Here is a 20,106-nt window from a genome sequence, read left to right as displayed (position 1 = left end):
TTTGCTATATTTGAGAACTGATTTTTCAATGGTATTTAAGAACTTTTGCTTAGTGATATTGACACACAGTCATGTTGTTATAGATCAGCGGCATGAAAAATATAACAGAGTAGAAAAAGACTATGTATGCATAATGAAACACCATGCAACAGATTATCACATCGAGAGATGAGAAATCCAAGCTCTCTAGCATAGAAGAGATAGTGAAATAAAAGCTCTGGAGAAAATGCAAGAAACTTAATTGTCTGGAGAAGTGGTTCTCAATCATTTTTTTTATCTCTGGATCCCTTTGATTACTGTTTTACTCTGGTGGACCGCCATAGCCATTTGATGTTTAAAAACTAATTCTTATAGATATTGCCTTCAAAATTCTTATTCTTTTCTGTTATTCACAAACTCAGTTGCATAGGTTGAACTATGTAAAATGTTAGAGAAAGAAACCTAGCTGTTTCTTGCAAAACATGCATTTAAATCAAAACTTTTCAAAGACCCTTAAAATACTACTGTAGATCTTCAATTCAATATTTTGCTAGCATAGAACCCCCAAAATCTTATATGAACCCCCAGTTGAGACAATGGTCTAGACAAATACTCTTACAGTTGTGTAATAGTATGAAAAACCCGACGTAAATGTAAGATGCAGAAACTGGACACCATTTCTTACAGTTGATGACAGACACTAATGAAGGAGACTGATAACGATGATTATGTCTACGGTTTGACTGTTGTAATTTTAAATACTCCTAATTGTTTTATTGTAATTTAGGTTGGATGTGAATAACTCGTATCTTTTAAATGTAAGGTATTTCCATGCCTTTTTGTCTTTATTTATTTTAGCCAAGAGAAGAAGGTTAACAACCATAACCTTTTTGGAAAGCTTCTGAGGCAGGTAGAGAAAAATGAAAATATCATGTTCTCAGACTAGAGATCTAGTTCAAGTGTTTACGAGAGAATGGATTAAATGTAGCTGAAGACCAGGTGGTGATGTTAAACCAAAGAACAGGTTTAAGTCTACCTTTCAAGACAGCTATAGTCCAACTACATATATACTAGATGTACCCACCATGATCCGTTGGGTCACAAACACTCCAAGTTGAAAATGTTGATGTGCAGCAGGATAGGAAAAAATACTATTTTGAACTTCATGCAATAAAATTCTTAAATAATACAGTTTTCCTGCCCTTGGTGTGACAACATAAACATGACCAAATGTTTCTTCTTTGAAAACGTTCAAATAACCGTCAACATTTTTTCATCGCTTTCTTCTTTGCCATCCTTTGTTACTACTGTTCTAAATGAAATACATGGGTACTTCAGCATAAAGTAATGTTTTTGCAATGTCATCATTGATGCACAATGAAAAAGAATTCTGTCAATGTTGTTCTCATATGTCGTTCATTGACAGCCATATACATCCTTATTACATCTGAGCAATATTTTTGTTCATCTGGTAGATCAACTTGCAGCTTCACTATTGCAGATGCTCTTTCATGAAGTGAAAATCCTAAGATGGATGCAACTGCTTCAGATGGTCCAGTATACCTACCCATTAGATATTGACTAATTTCGTTATAGCAGATTGGTAATTTCTTTTCAGCATGTATTTGATGATGAATTTAATTGACCTCACTGAAGCAACAATTTCAACATTGTAGTGGCATTTGAATGTTCTTAAAAGAGTCTCATTATAAGGTACAACCCATTTGTTGTTTGTTTTTCCATTCTTATGAGATTCAACTCCTCCCATTGCAACTGATCTGCATCTATAAAAAGACAATCTCTCTGTCTGCTTTTCTGTCTTTTGATTAAGATGATAAAAATTAATATTTTATTTTAAACTAGCAGAGGCACCCGGCGTTGCTCGGGAATGAAATTGTTGCTTATATACTTGAAGAAAAAAAAGGCAAAATATGCTGTATAGAAATTTGAGGACATTCTGTAGATGGACTCTCAGATGAATGATGGCTGGGCGCCTCTCATGAATGGGGAAAATTGAAGATGTGCCAAAAAGCCTCATGGTACTTGAAAACTTTTACGAAAATTAAAGTGGGGATTAAATGAAAAAAATGATTTACGTGAATATCCTCACAAGAGTAATTGAAATAAATGGCGATTGTGGAACCCCCCACGCATACACACGTGTGTCTTTGTAAATATGTTTGTATACATTTATGTATGTGTGTGTTTGTAAGACACAGAGTGTGAGTGAGAGAGAGAGGTTTGTTGTCATGTATACGTGCATGCATAAATATACATACATCTTTGGATGTATGCATATAACAACACAGCCCTTGACTCACTCACACACTGTCTCTTACAAACAAGCACGCGCGCGCATACACACGTGTCTTTGTAAATATGTTTGTATACATTTATGTATGTGTGTGTTTGTAAGAGACAGAGTGTGAGTGAGTCAAGGGGTGTGTGTGCGCGTCTGTATGTGTGTGAGACAGAGTGAGAGAGCGGTGTGTATGTAGTATTTACTCTCTACACACACTCACACACAAAATAGAGAGTGAAGCTTTTTGCCGTTGTTACGTCAATACCGGAAGTTGACATTGAGGAACCTTTTTAAAGAAGTGAATCTTAAATATAAAGCAATATTATTTATTTTTAATTAAAAAAATCAAATGAAGAGCCTAACATTTATCCGAGGTCAAATTATTCATGCATCACAAGTATGGAAGCATTTGGTGAAGTTGATTTCACGTGAAAAGCGATTACACACACATCTCTGTTTTATATATAGTATAGATATAGATAAAATAGTAATTTTCCCCTTTAAGCAAAAAAAAAACAAGTTCTTGTGATTCAAAAATATCTCATAAAAATGAGAAAAAAGAAAGTAAGAAAAAAGGATGGACGGCAGTAGCTGACAGGACTCTTTGAAGCATCGACATTTTCAACTTGATTTTTTTTTCTTAAAGGGGGAAAAAACTATTTTATTTGTAATCTTTATCATCTTAATTAAATGGTAGGAAAACAGATAAACTTTGAGTTTTAGTATAATATAGATATATACACTCATCATCATTTAATGCCTTAAAACTGAAAATTAGAACCACAAATAACGTTTGACAGCTTGATATACATCAGATTCTGTATTGCAGACCTGACTGAGCTTGGGGTACATAACAAGAAGTTAAAATTATGTTGAGATGACAAGGCATTGACTTAATAATATGCAAGCACAAATTTGCATATTGAAGAGCAAAAAGAAATGTGGGGCAGAGAACTGTACTTGTTTATTCAGGATAGTATTTTCAGATAAAAATATACAGTATTTTTACTTACCCTTCACTATTCAAAACCTCTTGTGGTGTAGCTTTGGTGATCATATGATCATCACATTTGTACCACTGGTTTTTGTGCAGCCTGATGTAACATGTATAATGTCCAGTTTCTATTGTGCCGCTGTGGTTCACTACAGCAAATAGTGAGTATCTAATAGAGAGAGAATGAAAATAATAAAGAAAGAATAAAATTATGAAATGCAGAGTTCAAGAAACTAAGATCTAAACAGAATATATGCCTAATAAAAGCAACAACAATGCTTGTAAAATAGTAAACATATTTCAATTATGAAAGCGGCAGGGAAGTTTGGAAAGAATAGAAATGAGAATAGTTTGGTGAATGAGGGTGGCAGACAAACAATAAACTGAAGAGACCGATGAGAATAAAGCCAGTGATAGATGATGTGAAGAGAAATTGGATGAGATGGCCAGATGATGCGTTGAGGAAAGATGAAAGTGACCGGATAAAAGGAGTGATGAAAATAGAGGCAGACCAAAAAAGACAGCAAAAGATAAGGGGAAATGTTGGGGATAGGGCAAAACGGAGAAAACTGTCATAGGGCCTACAAAGCAAACTGTTGTTTAGCATGCAAGCTGGAATAAAAAACACTTTGTTGTGTTGTTTATACCACAAAGTTTTCTCTAGTCAGAAAAACGGCAACACGGGCAACTGCTAGTTTTTCTCAAAAAATCTGGCCCAAGCTTGCATTTATGCATGGTCAACACTGACCAGTGGAGGCCTTCATAGGTTTTAAAATTATAGGAAATGAATGATTTAGACACAACTTTGGAACAGCAGCACCAGTAATGATTATAGAGTTATTTTTTCTCCTTCTCAGGGATCATTAGACGGTGGAAGATATCAATACTAATGTCTTACTTGTTATCACAGGAAAGACTTTTGGCAGATTCTTGGACAACTTGATTTCGATAACCATTGTTGTTACTGCGTGATGATGACATGAATGGAGTCATGTCCAATTCTTCTGGAAATGACACAAATGTGGAGATCTTCTTGTGGTAACCCGTGGAGTGTTCAAACCGCTGAAAGTACATCAGAAAAAGAAATTATTTCATGGACTTTCTAGAGAATTCATCACAACAATTTTATATTATTTTTACATGCTATTATGACAAAGATTAAATTTATCATTAATACAGACACAGGTGTAGATGTATGGTTAAGAAGCTTGCTTCCCAACCCTGTGGTTTCAGGTTCAGTACCTTAGTACCTGCACAGTACCTTAGTCAAGTGTTTTCAACTATAGCCCTAGGCCAACCAAAGCATTTGGAGTGGATTTGGCCAATGGAAACTGAAAGAAGCTCATCATATAAATATATGTGTTCATGTATGTGCCTTTGACAACTGGTGGTGGTTTATATTTCTGTAACTTAGTGATTCAGCAAAAGGGACCAATAAAATAAGTACTGAGCTTAAAAATAAGTACTGAGGTTAATTTGTTCGATTAGACCTTTCAAGGAAGTGCCACAGCATGGCTGCAGTCCAATGAATGAAACAAGTAAAAAAGTAAAAGATAAAGGAGTTTATTTTTACAAATTTAGACATTTGGACAGTAGTGAAGCAATTACTTCTTTTTTTCAGTTATATATTTAGCATTCCTTTTGAGGATCTTCGGATGTGAGGCTCAGAGGAAATGAGAAGGGATGGAGACTCCTGGCGGTTTGCCGTGTTTGAGAAGACATGTTAAGCTAAGTAAAATTGTGGCTGTCTATGCATACAGGCATGCCCCCTCCATCTCTCTCTCAGCTGAAAGATCCTAGTCTTGCAGGCTCATGGGTGCTGGTGCCATGTTAAAAGCACCCTGTACAATCTGTAAAGTGGCTGGTATTAGGAAGGGTAGGCATCCAGCTGTAGAAACCATGACAAAACAGACAAATGGAGCCTGGGCAGCTCCTGTCAAACCACCCAACCCATGCCAGCATGGAAAATGGATGTTAAACAATGATGATGATGACAGTTATGATGTGGAATAAAAGTGGAACTTCTGTCAGTTAGGCACACAAGTTTAACAATAGTCATGTGTCCTGTCCAACATTGTTAATCTTTAAAGAGGAGAGTAACAAAGCAGAAATGAGTAAAGTTCTGGATTATTCATTGTCATTTTTATGTTCTCTTTTCATGTTTGCATGGGTTGGATGAGATGTAAAGGATCAAGTTCTTATTTGCAGTTACTGCTCTCCTAGACATGTCAAAGAACATGTCTCCTTAATATGTTACCTTTTTGTATAGTCTCTATACCTGGATGCCTTTCTCTTTACCAACAACATTACAGAATGTACTGGGTGCATTTTATCATAGCGCCAGCACTACAGAGGTTGACGTTTTCTCATAAAGACTAAAGAGTCCTCTCTAACCTATGTGTAGCATTGTGTTCAAGTTAGAAATCAATAAAATACACAAAATTTAAAAGGCTTTGAACACTTGCAGATAGTGCAATTTCTGCCCACAGTAAAAAGGGGCACCTATTAAAGTTTAGTTAGACAGAGGGAAAACAGGCAAAACTGTGGTATGGTTCATACATCATCTAGACATTTTTTTTATTACATATTTTACATTTAGACATATTTTTCCATTACATCAATTTTTCTATGGAAGAGTCTTTTGTTTTTATTGGAATAATATCAGAATATGTTTTTGTCAGTTACAGAAACAGGGTCAAACTGAATTATGTGCCAGTGCACTAGAATCATAATTTTAGTTATTGTTCTTCTCAAATTTATATATATATGTTTGTTTGTGTGTGTGTGTATCTGTCTGTGTGCACCTGTATGTGCACACACTTAAATATAATACTGACATTAGTCCAAATGCACAACAGTGTTTTCATTTATGATGATGCATTAGCTTGTAGGAGTACTCATCACATTAAAATTCTGCTTCGTGGTAGTATTTATAGATTAAACAAGATTCGCAGGATCCATCCACCAAGAGGTGATTTAAATCTAATACTATGCTTTCCAAATCATCCCATTTTATATATTCTATTGCACTTGCTTGTTAACAACTACTGATCCAACTAGCTGTGACTTTACAATAGGAGTAGAGAAGTTTATGTGGTAAAGAAGTTTGCTTCACAACTGTGTGGTTTCAGGTTCAACCCAACTATGTAGCAACCTTGAATTGTCCAAATCCCTGTGAGTGGAATTTGGTAAAAAGGAAGTGAGCAGAACCTCATTGGGTAAACCATTACAGTCCTTGGAATTAGTAGACCAGTCACAGCTGGGAAAAAACACTAAGTTATTTATTCTGGCTCTTAGCTTAGTACTCAATATGCAGACTTAATCCATCAGATTAAGATAATCACCTGGTTTTTGAGTATCTTTATCAGAGTTTACTCTGTTGCAAGTATTCAGGCCAGGCCCTTGGTTTGAGGATAGTCATCCCACTTCAGACAGACAGCCCCCCCTCCTCTGACTAAGTCAACCTATACAAATCATCAAATCAAATCAAATACGCATAAACCTATTTTGGGCCCACGTGAAAACAGCTGATGGTCAGCTGTCCAGTGGCATGACTACCCAACGGATGCCCTTCTCTATAAGAATTTCATTTCTCTTTCCAGCAAGCATACAAACCTAATCCTTACCTTTAAATGGAAGCATGCAACCACTGGCAGTTTTTTCATGGTCAACTGTTTTGTAGATTCTTGGTAACTATGACAACTGCTACATTTGATTTTTGCAGAGCTGCCCAAATGTTCTGGTTTGGTAAATCTGAAAAATATATAAATAAATGTGAATATTCACACTAAGAATAACGGTGAATATTCAAATATAGTATCATTGGAGATTAGTCAATTACATCAACCTCAATAGCTCAAGTACTGGGATCAATATAATCAATTAGCCTCCTCTCTTCTCAATATTGTTGGTCTTGTGCTTAACTAGAATATAATAGAATACTTGGAAACAATTATTGTATGTCTATTGACAATAAAAAGGTGTTGAAGTGTCAAAATCAGTAGAATATGTTTGACTAAATAGATGCCTATCAGTATTTGGACCCATTTCTTTACATTCTGAGACCAAGCTCCACTGGAGTCAATTTTGCCTTTCTCTCAGGAGTTACAAGGATAAATTTTGGTTATTACTTTCTCAGGGACGATTAGTCAATTTGATTTCTATCATAATTATAGACCACTGATGCCACTGCTACCACCATCACCATCATCATTTTAATGTGCATTTTGAGGTAGATATTTTATGAATGAATGCCCTTCTTATCACCATCCACAATCTGTTCCCAATTAAAGTAATATTTCTCGTAGTTCGTCAAATAACAAACAAAAATGTTTTTACATCACATTGTAAACAATGATACTGCTTGCATGGACAGTGACCTTGTTTTTACCTGCTGTGCAAACAGCATCAATACAATGGAAAGATACCCCGCCTCCTACAAAACACCAATGGTCTTTTTACAGTTTTTGCTTATCAAATTCACTCAGGCACTGGTCAGTGCAACACCATAGAAGAGACGCCTGCCAACAGGACCATGTAGTAGAAATGAACCCCAAACCATGTCATTTTTAACCATATAGCTAATATTAAAAATTATTATTTTTATCATAGAATGGTAGCAATAATAGACTAACACAGTTCCTTCCCTCTGCAAGATTCAAATCACATTTCATTTCTTCCTAGGTTCATAATATAAGGATTATCAGGTGCAACCCCTGGTACTTAAACCATTGCATGCAATGTTAATAATCAAAACTAGGTAATTGAAGTGGGATACATGTAGCATGTATGTACCTTCTTTTCAGCTCTCTCTCACACAAATGAAAATTTATATTAAAATCTGATTTGTTATTTGCATTTATGTAGTAAATGCCACTGCTAGTAATATACTATGCTTAGTTCTTTTAACAAAGCCATAACGCTGGTGCTCCATAAAAAGCACCCAGTATACTCTGTAAAACGGTTGATGTTAGGAAGAGCGTCTATGATGATGATGTTCTTCAATGGAATTTGGTTCTATCTTTAATCAAATGAAACAACTATTAACCCTTTTAGCACCAGCCCATCTGAGATTGTCCTTGTTTTTTTTATGATATGAATTTCCTGCTTTAAAGTTATCTGAATTAAAACATTCCAACAAAATTCCAGGTTAATTTATGTTCCAAACATAATAAGCTTAATAAGCAAAGTTATTTTAGAAAATTCTTGATTATTTTCAAAGTTAATTAAAACAATGACAACATATTCCAACAGAAATATGATAATAAAATGGGTTAAGAGCAATGAATGTAATTGAGGTAGTAAGGAATTCAGTTCATGTGCCATCAGGATTAGCTTTACTTTTCAACCCTTTGGGATCAATAAAATAAGTATTATAAATAAAACTAAGACCCCACAAATGAATCTGAATAGGAAATTCCAGTAGTGCTTAGAAGAAAACGGTTCATAATTTCTATCTCACTGTGGAAAAAATGCCTGTAATTAGTCTACTAAGGACATATTTTCATCACTAAAGTTTAGTGCCTGCAAACAGATAAAGACAAAGAACTATGTCCTGATGTGAATACCCGATAGTTATATCAATAGACATACAAAGCTACTGAAGACTATGTAATTACCATATAGACTACAGCAAGACTTAGCTAATGACTTGTTAGACAGGTCACATCATTGTCGTTTAACGTCTCCATGCCAGCATGGAAAGCAGACGTGAAACGAGGACTAGGGACTTTTATTTCGAGACTGACCACTGTGTTGTATTCTTGAGCAAAACACTTTATTTCACGTTGCTCTATGATAATTTTGATATTTAAATGCATGGTACACCATGCACCTGTACAGGTAAGTTTGATTTGAAGGAGGGAATGAGCTTTTGTACAGCACAAACATTTGATCACTATAAATAATTCACCTTTCTCAGACTGGAGAGCTACCATAAACTGAATGTATAAATGGGCAAATAAAAGTAAAAGCATTAATTGTAACTTAATTCAATCTTATAATATTTGTATAACAATGTAGACTAAAGGATATCCAGAGTTATTGCCCTTGTCCCATTTACGAGAGTTCACGAGACTTCGTGAAATTATATGGGAGAAAAGAAGTCATAGGCATTCAATTTTTCTTTGTTACTATTTAAATTAGGGTTGGTGCACATGGCTAAATAAGTAAACATGCTACTTGCATCCAACAACAGTAAAATACAGCAATATAAAAGAAAAAACTTTTGTAGTGTATTAACGCTGATTATCAATTTGGATTATCTCTAGTCTGAGGTAAAATTTGTAATCTGTATCCCAGTAATTATGAATAAACAATGAATGCTTTGTTAGATTATTTTTTATAAAAAGGTATTAAACTCTTGAACGAAAAGAGTTTGTACTCGCTGCTAAGTAAGGCACTAAAATGAACAAAAACCCACTTATCTGACAACAAAATAGGAAAATGATGTTGAAAGGAGTGGGCGATTGTAGAATTCCACAGAAAGCTGAAGTCTGATAATCTATGGGGGATAACATTGAATCTTCCATCTTAGATATAAATGAAGTTGAATAACGAAACCCAAAAAGTAAATTTACAAATCTATGACCATTATGAACAGTAATGCTAAAGCATTCAACCAAGTCTAATAAAATTCTTCGTGGAGCAATTTTTATTGACCTGCAGAAAGAAAAGGCAAAATTTTGACTGAAATTAAGATATGAGGCCGATAGGCTTATATAGGGTTAATAAGTTTGCTTTGCGGCTATGTGGTTTCAGGTTCAGTCCTATTGCATGGCACCTTGGGTAAGAGTTTTCTACTATGCCCGTGGGTAATCAAAATCCTGAGAGTGAATTTCATACACAAAATGTAATAAGTCTGTCATGCACGCATGTTAGTATTCATATGTGAGAATGTGAGTTTGTTTCCTTGTCTGATCATTTGCATGCTGATTGTAAACAAAGTCAACCTTCATATAAAACTGTGTCATTTGTTTGCAATCTGCCATGAAAAACATACCTTGAGTTGTTCATGTTCAAAGAACCAAGAGAAATATTACTTTAGTTGGAAACAGATGAGGAATGGCAACAAAAGAGCATCTGGTTATAGAAATCTCAACAAGTCTTAGTTGACCCAGGTACGTATGGAAAAACAGATATTAAAACTGATTATCCATTTTCTTTTTGTCACTTTGTCTCTGGAAGAAATCAGCTGAGTTCAGATCTGGAGAGGGATGGGCTTTGCTAGTTATGACAGCACCTGAGAGCTCAATAAAGAGAAGAAATACAGCAATGATAAAAGACAGGAAAAAATAAAGCTGTAAAATTACCGTTTTAAACACTCTACTAATGAGGTTGGTTCATAATTCCCTGGACTATTTGAGAAACCTGCAGCAAATAAAAGGAAAAGAAAAAAAATCAGCCCAATGCAAAAATATTGGACAATAAATTACAAGAGAATGCAAAACAATAGCATACAAATTGCAAGTGCATGTTATAGTACAATTTCAGGACATGACTACATACGTACACTTTTCTCTCATTCTCACCTACTTTATCTTGTCTCAATATCAACCGTCTTACCACCATCACATTCCAATAATGGATCCATTCCTCTCCACTTCATTCCATGCAAATATGGGCAATTGTATAGAATTCATTACAGTAAGGATTCTATTTTAAGTATTTAACCAGTTCTCCAGCTAAACATGATCAAAAGTCCAAACTTTGTCATATGCAGCTATTGTTGTTGAGTAAGTGACACCAGGGCACATGTGAAACATTATTGTTGTCTAAGATATTGTGGACATGCCATCATACGATGACAGCTAAATATGTTTTGACTCCCAAAGGCCAAGTGGATGATTAACACTCTGTCTACTTCAGTATCTTCTCTTTCTGGCTGAAAATACAATATCACTAATAACACAACAACCACTTGTCCCAACAGTTCACAAACAAGGATTAAAACAACAACATTGAAATATGCAATGTTAACTCTTTATTAAATGGGTATGAAATAGATGATGATAGTAAATGAAGACTACAGAAACCAACTGCACATATACCTGCATGGAGCAAATATGTATATATATCTGATCCATTAAGCATTCCATATATCTCATCCTCTTAGCATGCATCCCTCTATCACTAATATTTGGCTTCTGTAATCACTTGAGAACAGATTCAGTACATATTTGACCCCCACCCAATCTTTTTTGCACTAACAGTTACCTCCTTCTTCCCCTGGAATCACCCATTAACATCATTCTCATTATAAACCCTTCACACACTCTCCTCCACTGATCAGTCTCCTGTGTCTTAAGTTCTCTCACTCCCTTCTGAGCTACACCTTCAGCCTGTTATGCCTCATCTTCAACACCTCTCAAATGCGTCATCAATGATCTCTTACCCCACTGCTGTTGTCCCACTCAATAATAACCACCCTCCAATCTCCTTCCTCTCACTGTTACATCTTGCACATCATCTCCCTATTTTCTGATCTATCTTCCTTCCTGAGCCGCTTCTATCTCTCTCAATTTACCCACCTTCTATAATTATTTCCCATCAACCATATTTGCACACTTGTTCATCATTCTCTAAAATTACCTCTACCTCTATCTTTAACCTTCTGTTACTCTCCTTTCGCAATCTTTTGGCTACCTCACTAGTGTCAGTGGCATGAAAAAACCAGAGTATACATGGTAAAGTGGTTGGCATTAGGAGAGCCAACTATAGAAACTATGTCAAAGCTGACATTGGAGCTTGATGCAGTCCTTGCAGCTCATTGGATTCTGTCAATCTGTCCAACCCATGTCAGCATGGAAAACAAACACATGATGATGATAATAGGTGCAAGCATGGCAGCATGGTTAAGAAGGTTGCTTCTTAACTATGTGGTTTTAGGTTCAGGTCCACAGCACAGGACCTTCAAGTGTCTTCTATAGCCTCAGACCAACCAAAGAGTAGAGTTCATAGATGGAAACTGAATCACACACATTGTATGTGAGTGTGTGTCTCCACATGGGATGATTCTGAGTGAGTAGCACTGTTATATGAGTGATATTTGTTTAGTTTCCCAAATAAAACATGTCAGGGGAAAATATTACCTTGCTTGGAAACAGATGAATGTTGATGACAGGAAGGGCATTCAACTATAGAAATTCTACCTTAACAAATTATGTCTGACTCATGCAAGCATGAAAGTGGATGTTAAAATGATTATGTCATCACCATAATCATTTAAGGTCCATCTTCCATGCTGGCAAGCCAGAAAGCTGGACCAGACTCCATTGTCTACTTTGGCATGGTTTCTACAGCTACAAATACTTCAAGAGAGGAATTTAATAGATGTGAACTGTGCAGCAGCTCAGATTAACCCAGGGCTATGGAAGAAGGCAATTACCCAAGGTGCCATACAGTGAGATTGAATCTAAAACCATCTAGTGCTGCAAAGGAAATCTTTGCCACAGCCTTGTCTGCATCTATATGAAACAATACAAATTCTTTAGTTTCACCCTCAAACGTACTGACCATAAGACTGATTTTCAAATCTCCCTATGCATTTGAAATGTACATACATCACTCCTTTTTTCAGTGCTCATTTGTGGAATATATATATATATATATATATATATATATATATGCACATATATATTCAGCTTATCGAACTTCGATATGGCTAAAAACCTACAATCTTCTACACCAATAAATTATTATTGTTCCTGGAAGAGTGTAAGTACCTTGAGAGAAAAGTTGAACTTAAGAAGCATCAGTTGTAGTGTGCAAGAGAGATGATTGCACTAGTATGGTCATGTGGCGAGAATGGATGAGGATAGCTGTGTGAAGAAGTGCCACACCCTAGTGGTTGAGGGAACCTATGGAAGAGGTAGATCCAGGAAGATCTGGGATGAAGTGGTGAAGTACGACCTTCGAACATTAGGTCTCACCAAGGCAATGATTTGTGACTGAAACCTTTGGAAATATGCTGTGCATGAGAAGACCCGGCAAGCGAAGTGAGACCATAATCTGAGGCCTCTGCCAGGGGTGTAGCCAGCCCACTTATGCGTACCTTTCCTTCATTGGACATTAAACTCCACTTGCGAAGACCTGTTGGGGCAAGTGAAAGCACCTGTACCAGTGGAGCGCTAAGAGCACCATCCGAGCGTGATCGTTGCCAGAGCAGCTTTCTGGCTTCCGTGCCAGTGGCACGTAAATAGCACCATTTGAACGTGATCATTACCAGTGTCGCCTTCCTGGCAATTGTGCCGGTGGCACGTGAAAAGACATTCAAGCGAGGTCATTGCCAGTGCTGCTGGACTGGCTCCTATGCAGGTGGCACGTAAAATACACCATTTTGAGCGTGGCCGTTGCCAGTACCGCCTGACTGGCCTTCGTGCTGGTGGCACGTAAAAGCACCCACTACACTCTCGGAGTGGTTGGCGTTAGGAAGGGCATCCAGCTGTAGAAACTCTGCTAAATCAGATTGGAGCCTGGTGTAGCCATCCAGTTCGCCAGTCCTCAGTCAAATCGTCCAGCCCATGCTAGCATGGAAAGTGGACGTTAAACGATGATGATGATGACATATAATCTTACTATTGGCAATACCATGTTTTCAGTACAAATTAGATAATGCAGTCATAAGTTTACGTAATGTTTGAATACGTAGGATGATGAAGATGCAAATGTTTTTAGTCATAAATCTGCACAAGCAAAACTGACCTGGAAGTCAATGTTAGTAACATAATTTCAGTATTCACTTGGTTTACTAGTGAGCAGAAGTACACCACGCAACTTCTGAAAATATTTTAATACTATGAATACCATATTAAATGTTATGACTATGTTAAAATATGAATCGATTTCGTCAAACTACCCATCTATTTTTGTAACAAGATAATTCGAAAGGGAGCTTGAAAAGAGTTCTCTACCCTTAGTGAGAAATATAAAAATTTCCCATTTTTCCATCATCAATAATTTAATGTCCACTTTTCCAATGCTTGCATGGATCAGATGGAATTTGTTGGGGGAAGATTTTCTACGGTAGGATGCCCTTCATGTCGCCAACCCTCACTTGTTTCTAAGTACGGCAATAATTCCCCGTAGTCACATATTTTCACACAATATTGGAAGGATGCCATTTGCATAATCATGGCACTCATTAAAAACTTTCATATACTGTCAAGGCATTGTTCTATATATGCATATATATATATATATCTTCAACAGCCTTTCTGTGTGTTACTAGTAGCACACATGCATATATATATCTTTAACAGCCTTCTTAAAGTTTCCACCTACAAAATTCATTCACAAGGATCTAGTTGACTGGGAAGCTACTATTCAGTGGGACTGAATCCAAAACCCTGTGGTTAGGAAGCAAACTTCTTGACCACCCAGCCATGCCCTTCTCTGTGAAGATCAAAATAAAATTTCTTGCAAGGAAACAATGAAGTGATGTTGAAATTGGCACCTTTTTTAAAATATTGGATTGATATTTGTTTCTTTTACAGCTTTATATTCATGTTCAAAAATTAATATGGATGGTTTGAAGAATAGTTTTGTTTTATAGCCAGGTACCCCAGGATATAATCACAATGACTGTATTGTAATAGTAAGTTTTAAACTGTGTCCATGAGAATATACAAAGATTTTTCCTCTGAGACAGGAAGTCAAGTTCAAATGCTTTCTTTCATAAGCACCTGCTCTTCTTGAGAGAGAGAAAAAAAATGAGAATATGCATATGGTTTATATATGAATAACTGTACCGATGGTTGTATATTATGAATTTATGCCTGTATCCATGTGTGCATTAGTCTAAGTAGAAAATATTAATAACACTCACCTCAAATATAGATACACATATACTAGGCTCAATACCACTTCTTTTTTGTATCTTCCATCACCCTGCTCCTCTTCATCTACACTGTCTGAAATAGGAGATTAACTTACTCTCCAGTGAATTGCTAATCTCACTACACTAAGATATATTGAAATATATCAACATTCCTGGTGCCTGTCACTTACACAAATTAATCCTTTTATTCAACTTAGTAACAGTTGAGGACAACTCAGATATAGCTTAACCCCAACTCAACATAACAGCCCAACAGATTTCAATTAAATCAATTTCAGCAGTTCAGGTCCAGTTCAATTGATCTTAATGGCCCAGCGCAGCCTAACTAATAGTAACAGCTCAATTCAGTCCAATTTATCTCAGTGGCTCAGCCTAGTCCAGATTAATTAATTTCAACAGCTCAGCTCAGGCTAACTGATCTCAATAGATCAGCCCAACCCAAACAAGACATTATCATTAGAGTAATTAATACAAGACTGGCACTCAAAATCTAAATGAAATTTAAAACTTACTTGAACTTGGAGAATTAGCTGAACCATTGTTGCTATTTGAAGTGGTATTGTTTGAACTGCAACTAGAAGTGGTGTTAGTTGTTGTGTTTGTGGTGCTTGTTGTGGTGTTAGTATTGTTGTTGGTGTTACTGTTGTTATTACTGTTATTATTGTTATTACTGCTTGGGGCTGTAGTTGGGATGCTGCAAGGAGGTCCAGGGCCCAGATCTAAAGATATGTCCCAGATAGGATCGATTGTGGTGGAAACATTACTGAAAAGAAAAAGAAAATAATAAAAATGACATATTTAGCTACAGTAATATATTTTTTTTAATTAGGGGTTAAATACCAATAGAATGTATATTACTAGCATTTCCGTGAAACAAAGAATAAGAGCCAGGAGTGTTTTTGAAATTTGAAACTGAATCAACAATTATGTCTGCTGCTACAAGCTTATATCTTCTGGAAATGTTAAGCACCATGACAAATCACAAAAATAAAACAGTGTCTTCTATTCCATTACTCCACAAAACAATCAGTGGATTGGCAAAATTGTTAGACATTGGATAAAATGTCTTATTCAGCTCTTTGTATTTGGAGTTCACTTGTGACTTTTGGCATTCTCTTCGACAACACTGGTGGCATAGGGAAGGAAAGCTTGCAGCATAAGCAACTACTAGTCTGCCATAAAATACTTGGCCCAGGTTTGTATCCTGGAGAGAAAAGTTTTTCAAGTGCAGATATCTGGTCAACCTTCACCAATGAAGCCTTAATAGCAAGAAACCAATTTTCTTGTTAACTAAGTGTTGTTGACTCCAGATTTACAATGGGCCAACTAGTCCTACAATGGTAAGAGTGATAAGAGATCGCTTGTATAACTGATGGGAACAGTACCACAAGAAGCATCAGTTCATAAGTTTTCTTATTGAAAGATATACACACAGATATTACAGGTTTCAGGACAGTTTCTTCTAATCATATTTCACTCAAAAGGCATGAGCCAACCAAAGGCAATAATAGAATCCACAAGACCAATATATCATGCAGTGGGACTGAACTCTGAACCATATGGTTTGAAACAAACTATTAATCACACAAACAAATCTACCACTAATTACATACCTGACTTTCCATGCTGCCCTGGCTTGGACAAGTTTTCTAAGGCAGTGTTTTACAACTGGATAACCTTCCTGTCATGAACTCTTTTTGTTGCTTCTTATGACATAAATGACAAGACATACCTATTCTGAAACCAGGATGCCATTAGTTTTGGGTGGATATCTTATTGGGATTTGAACTCAGAATGTAGAGAAACAAACCTAAATACTGCAATTCATTTAATAATAATCATCATTTAACGTCTGTTGTCCATGCTGGCACGAGTTGGATGGTTTGACAGGGCAGGCACGCTGCACCAGATTCCAGTCGGATTTGGCATGGTTTTCTATGGCTGGATGTCCTTCCTAACACCAACCACTCCAAGAGTGTAATGGGTGCTCTTATATGCCACAACTGCGATTTTGCTTGGCTTGATGAGTCTTGTTCTCAAGTATGACATAATGCCAACGGTCTTGGTCATTGCCTCCATTAGGCCCAACATTCGAAAGGAACTCACCCACTTTGCCTCCGTGAGGCCTAATGTTCAAAAGATGTTCTTTACATGCCACCAGCATGAACGCACTTGGCTTGATGGGTCCTCTCAAGCACAGCACATCGCCAAAGGTCTCAGTCACCAGTCATTGCCTCTGTGAGGCTCAAAGTTCGAAGATCATGCTTCATGATTTCGTACCATGTCTTCCTGGGTCTACCACGGGTTCCCTCCACAGTTAGAGATCAGTACTTCTTTACACTGCTGTCCTTGTCCATATGCATCACACAACCATACTGGCACAGTCGTCTTTCTTGCACACCACATCTGATTCCTCTTATGCTTAACTTTTCTCACAAGATGCTTACACTCTGTTGAACATGCACATCCAGCAAAGCATACTGGTTTAATTTCTCTCAAGCCTACACATGTCCTTGGCCGTCATAGCCCATGTTTCACTGCCATCAAACAATCTGTCTTTCACTCTGAGAGAGAGGCCCTTTGTCGCAAGCAGGGGTAGGAGCTCACTGAAATTTGCTCAGCCTAATCTTATTCTCACAGCTATGCTCTTGGAGCATCCACCTTCACTACTAACTTGGTCATCTAGATAATGGAAGCTATCTACTAGCTCTAGCTTGCTCCCCTGGCAGTTGATGGAGTCTATTTTCTGCACATTTTCAGTGTTCTTTGTACCTGTGCACCTTTCACATGCAAAAGTTAGTTTCTCTGTTACCCTTCCTCTGATGTTGCTGCACCTTTTATGTGTCCAAAGCTTACATTGGGTGCATCTTATGGAGTTTCTACACATTGAGCAGGGCCATCTACCTGAAGAGATTTGTGATTTGTCTGCTTTCCTACTTACTATGACTATGGTTTTTGCTAGGTTAACCTTTAAGGCCTTTTGATTCTAGACCTTACTTCCATACCTTGAACTTCTTCTCTGGTTCAGGTAGTGATTCAACTATAAGAACAAGGTCATCAGCATATAGGAGCTCCCAGGAGCAGCCTATCTTGAATTCCTCTGTTATTGCCTGGAGGTCTATGATGAACAAGAGGGGAGCTGAGCACTGATCCTTGGTGAACCCCTACTTGTACCCTGAATTCTTTGCTGTACTGGTTGCCTATCCTCACTTTACTGGTAGCGTCCCTTGTACAGCTCTCACCAACCACTCGTCTATCCTTAGTTTCTGCACTGACCACCAGATAAGGAATCTGGATTCTCTGTCAAAAGCTTTCTCCTAGTCAACAAAAGCCAAGTACAGAGGTTTACCTTTGGCTCGGTATTTCTCCTCAAGTTGCCTTACCAGAAATATAGCATCAGTGGTGCTTCTACCTGGCACAAAAACAAACTGCTACCCAACTTAAGTAAATAAGTAAGGTTTTTCTCATTGACACAAGATCACAAGTTTGCAGGAGAGAAGCATAGTTACTTGAATCTATCCCAGTAAGTATCTGTTAATAATTCTAATGAACAAGAAGGATGAAAGACAATTCCATTCGGTTTTGAATCTTGGACACAGAGATATGTAATTTAATAATGTATTTAACCCAGTATTCCATTAACTCTGCCAACATTACCAAAGGTTAAGAAAATAATAGTAACTTTGTGTAACAGAAACAATTGGCACAAGTTGCTTGAGCACTTGAAAAACTAATGTATTGCATTTGAGACCAATTAATTACAAATAAAACTGGTTTCTTCTTGTTAACTAAGATCTGCATTGGTCAAGGTTGATAACATGTCACTACCTGAAAAGTTTCCACTTGAAGATGCAAAATTGGACACATTTTTTTCTTTTATAGCAGGCTAGCATTGTCCATACTGCAGGCCTTTCCCTTCCATGCCACTTCGATGGCCAAGAGAAAAGCATGAGCTACTGAATGTTGTCACAAATGAACTCAAAACACAAAGAGCAAGAACAAATATTGCAAGGCATTCTGCTTGTTGCTCTCACAATTCTGGCATTTCTTGTTAAGTCCATCAGTAATATTTTCACTAAAACTTTGAATAAAAATGAACATCTTTTTTTCAAAATAATGAACAAAAATATTTTGCAGTAGCAGGCGATAGGTATGTGAAGATGACATGCTCTCAGTATTTCATTGATTACTTACTCTCAATGAACATAATCTAACTATTGAAAACAATACTTCATACAAGTGATGTGCAGTTCAAACATGTATTTGCATAACTGTTAATATAGAAAAGATATCTAGAGAACATACTTGCACTCTTGACATGTAACATCTGACTGCAAACCACCCGTAAATATTTGATCGATGATACAGTTGCAGTGATGAGGATTGTTATAAGAGATACCATTGGTTCCTGTAAATAAGAATAAGAATGTTACAAGTTTATGGGAGAAAGGATTTAAGATAATTAAACAGACACTGTAACTAAGTATGATCTTGTCTTGGTCACAAGGATAAAATAACAATTACTAAACTATGATTCCTACAGAATCTAAGTCTTTTCGATATGATGGTGGATATTGTAGGCAGTTTTTTCTATAGGAGGAACTGAACTAAGCCCTGGGAGACAATGAGCTTTTGTGCTACCAGTCTGAAGTATACCACCTTCAACACTTAATTAGGGAGTATGTAGTCTGGAGTAAGGTCACAACACAGTGATGGGAATGGGGAATGAGCCAGCAACTTTTAGCTGGTTGTTTAGCAATGCATCAACTTAGCAGTCTAAGGTTTACAGATATTTTAGTTATCATTTAAATTATCAACCCCCAGAGGGATGAAAGTGCAAATTGATGCCAGTGGTAGTTGATCTCAGAATGAAGGTGTATGAAATTAAATACTGGAATGCACCCCACTCTCCTAAAATGATAATGATTTCAAAAATAACAACACTTGCTTCTTGGAGATGTAGGATTCCGGATTTTTTTTAGTTTTAATGGATAC

The 20,106-nt window shown here is 36.7% G+C and overlaps 1 protein-coding gene across 2 annotated transcripts in view; it reads right to left on the bottom strand.

Annotated features, from left to right (window-relative positions):
- The window catches only part of LOC106880935 (ubiquitin carboxyl-terminal hydrolase 22), a 35,869-nt gene that overhangs the window by 1,373 nt on the left and 14,390 nt on the right, over positions 1–20,106 (bottom strand). The window contains exons 7-12 of one of the 2 annotated variants that reach the window (XM_014931111.3): positions 19,417–19,519; positions 15,624–15,874; positions 10,586–10,643; positions 6,902–7,028; positions 4,174–4,337; positions 3,295–3,444 (exon numbers count right to left, since the gene is read on the bottom strand). In XM_014931111.3, the coding sequence (XP_014786597.1) occupies positions 3,295–3,444; positions 4,174–4,337; positions 6,902–7,028; positions 10,586–10,643; positions 15,624–15,874; positions 19,417–19,519 (853 nt within the window). The remainder of the gene's footprint in view (positions 1–3,294; positions 3,445–4,173; positions 4,338–6,901; positions 7,029–10,585; positions 10,644–15,623; positions 15,875–19,416; positions 19,520–20,106) is intronic. The other variant, XM_014931112.3, reaches the window with a different exon arrangement.

Source organism: Octopus bimaculoides, chromosome 5, assembly GCF_046866305.1.
Source record: "Octopus bimaculoides isolate indiv1 chromosome 5, ASM4686630v1, whole genome shotgun sequence".
Classification (NCBI taxonomy): Eukaryota; Metazoa; Mollusca; class Cephalopoda; order Octopoda; family Octopodidae; genus Octopus; species Octopus bimaculoides.
This window is presented reverse-complemented; position numbering and strand designations above follow the sequence as displayed.